This window comes from Hippocampus comes, unplaced genomic scaffold, assembly GCF_001891065.2.
Source record: "Hippocampus comes isolate QL1 unplaced genomic scaffold, H_comes_QL1_v1.1 scaffold37, whole genome shotgun sequence".
Lineage (NCBI taxonomy): Eukaryota > Metazoa > Chordata > Actinopteri > Syngnathiformes > Syngnathidae > Hippocampus > Hippocampus comes.
The window spans coordinates 1,796,479-1,799,496 of NW_017805535.1; the positions used below are offsets into that span (position 1 = coordinate 1,796,479).

The following is a 3,018-nucleotide window of genomic DNA, read 5'->3' on the forward strand; positions in this document are numbered from 1 at the left end:
TCAGGGTGTCCCCCGCCTACTGCCCGAAGATGGCTGGGATAGGCTCCAGCACGCCCCGCGACCCTTGTGAGGATTAAGTAGATCAGAAACTGGATGGATGGATGGATGGAGTTCTCTTGGGCCCAAGCAAGCTCGAAAATGACAGCTTGCATGTTTTCATGATGTACAGAGGACAAGGGCAATAAAATGAAAGAGTAATAGAAATAGTGAAACACGTAAACATCAACATAATTAAATGCAAATCCAAATAAATATTAAAACCAATACCTTTGATGTAAATAAATATGGACATGATTCAATACTTCAGGACGTATTTAATTACTGTGTTAATTTATTTCATTTTTCAGCCAGCCTTGCCTCAAATTGTGCATCCCTCACGACAAGTAGAAATGAGAGAGCAATAGCGCTATCTATTGGTAAAATTACTGCACTATTGCATAGGAGACTATTGGCAACTGCCCGTTCTCGCTTAACTCCTCCAACACAGTGGTGCTTTTGAAACGTGTCAAATTTGTCCCATGACCACACCCGTAAATCAAAATACTCGGATTTCAAACCATCTTTCCCCACTGAAATGAATGGAAATGCATTCATCTGTTCCAGACGGCCCGACACACACAAAAGAGGAACAATAACACTCCATATCATGAGGAAAATGACAGGAAAATTTAGTGTTTGGATTAAAAATTGTTGAGGTAAAGTAATCCATGACATTATTGGAGTTTTTAAAGATTTATTTACGAAAATAAAGATAACAAATATAGTCTGCTGAAAGAATTGTACTGTATCTTTAGGAGTTAAAAAATAGAGTCTAATACACATAGTCAATCTAAAGTTGCTCAGTAAATATTTTACAATGTGTACACAAAATATTGAACTAAATATAAAAAGTCATATACAAAACACTGTACAGAAATAGAGATTAGACGCTGATCGAATGCAGGCAATTCACAAAACCACCAAAAAAAGTACTTGTGGTTTTCACCTTTCATCATCCCGTCAAACTGACACTCAAAGGCAACTGTAGTGCAAAGAATGCATCTTTTTCAATCATGTTCTTATGAAACCGTGATTTCTTCACTCTCTGACTCTGATTGTTTACTGGACTCTGACGGAGAGGAGCGATGGTGGTGATGATGATGACGGTGATGATGATGACGATGGGGCAGATGTGACTCCTGGCTCTCCAACTGTGCCTGACTAGTAGCCGCAGTCCTCTCCAGCCCACTGTGGCAGTAGGTGCTGCCCACATCTGTGAGGTCTGGGTGAGGGTTGGTTTTGGTGGGAAGGGTCTGCTGACGGCAACCCCCTGTTGACAGGAGCTCCCTTTCTTTTGAGTTCCTCCATTTCATCCTCCGGTTCTGAAACCAGATCTTCACCTATGGGGACAAACAAGCAAAAAGCCAGGTTGGTTGTTGAATCTGGCAGGCGCCATCGGTGGCCAAGGCAACGTCAACTAGTGCTGTTTTTGGTGGCCTGTTTAAATTTTAGTCTACTCTTTGTGTCAAGCTGTCATTTTAAGTTTTATTACTTTTAATCAATGTCATACTCTTTTTAGCAAAGTCAAATTTTAGTCAACTAAAAGTCTGAGCCTTTTAATTGTATTCTTATTCTAGTCAAAAATTATAGTCAAAATTGTCCACGATTGTTTTAGATACGTTTTAGTCAAATTTGTCTATTTTTAGTACTTAACCCTGTCAATATTGTGGAAGTCCCTGATAGTATTGACGAAAGCAACATTGTCCTTTCGCCAAAACCTATTATTACCTGACAGACTCAAGAATACTTCCATTTCAGACACGGAAGACCCTCTGATTTGAATTAGTGAATTCAACAACGTATTTATTTTACAAACCAAGTATAGTATGTAAGAAGTAAACACACATCGATGTATCAACTATCTGAAACGCTTATCCTCACAAGGCGTGCTTGAAGCCTATCCCAGCTGTGTTTGGGCAGTAAGACGGGGACACCCTGAACCGGTTGCCAGCCAATCGCAGGGATCACAGAGACGAACTACCATTCGCGCTCACACTCACATTTTGGAACAATTTACAGTGGTCAATTAACCTACTGTGCACGTTATGGAATGTGGGAGGAAACCGGAGTACCAAGAGAAAACTCTACACAGGAAGGCCGGCGCCGGAATCGAACCCTGCACTTCTGCACTATCAGGCAGACGTGCTAACCAGTGCTAACCAGCGTGCCGCCCAACACATCCATTTAAATAAAATAGCATCACAATGCCACAAAAAAAAAAAAAGAGTACCAAGAGAAAACTCTACACAGGAAGGCCGGCGCCGGAATCGAACCCTGCACTTCTGCACTATCAGGCAGACGTGCTAACCAGTGCTAACCAGCGTGCCGCCCAACACATCCATTTAAATAAAATAGCATCACAATGCCACAAAAAAAAAAAAATACATTTTTTTTTCCTTGCTTCCTTCTGCCTCAAAGTTACGAGTTAAGCATTGATGTAAACTTGAGGTTACGTGACCAACTATGGCTCCTCGCCCAATAAAACAACATCCAATTATGTTTAGTTGCAGATCCAGGCACAATTAATAAACAGATGGTATAAAAAAAATCTTCGTCTGAAGTGAGAAATTACCTTATTTTATCGCCTGTTCTCATACCCGATAAAGAAAAAAAAAATCTACGTGAGTTAATTTTGGAATATTTTCATCAGTGGAGCAAATCTGCATGTAAGGAGGTTCGAGGATGTGTAAACAAGAAATATTACTATTAATCATAAGCACAGAGTAGCCTTTGCCACTATATGCACCTGTGAGTCTTTGAGTCCCAGTTTACTGGCCAACTTCTTCCTGTCTGGTTTGCTGATGTATTTCTGCTTCTGGAAAGTTCTCTCCAGGGCCTTTCTCTGGAGGTCTGAGAAGACGGCTCGTCGCAGCATGCCCCTTCGAGGCTTGCCTCTGGGGACAAGGGGCCAAGAAAAGGTTCCTGGGACGGGGACCACAGAGGAGGAGGAAGCTGAAGCCACAAAAATGCAACGCGTGG

The 3,018-nt window shown here is 41.5% G+C and overlaps 1 protein-coding gene across 1 annotated transcript; it reads right to left on the bottom strand.

Moving 5' to 3' along the window:
- Positions 1–777: 777 nt before the first annotated feature.
- LOC109520711 (homeobox protein DBX1-B-like) lies at positions 778–2,988 on the bottom strand. Its single transcript, XM_019878110.1, has 2 exons — positions 2,786–2,988; positions 778–1,379 (listed from the first exon to the last, which is right to left on the bottom strand). The coding sequence occupies exons 1-2, from the start codon at positions 2,912–2,914 to the stop codon at positions 1,059–1,061; spliced, it is 450 nt and encodes a 149-aa protein (XP_019733669.1). The 5' UTR covers positions 2,915–2,988; the 3' UTR covers positions 778–1,058.
- Between the last annotated feature and the right edge of the window lie 30 nt (positions 2,989–3,018).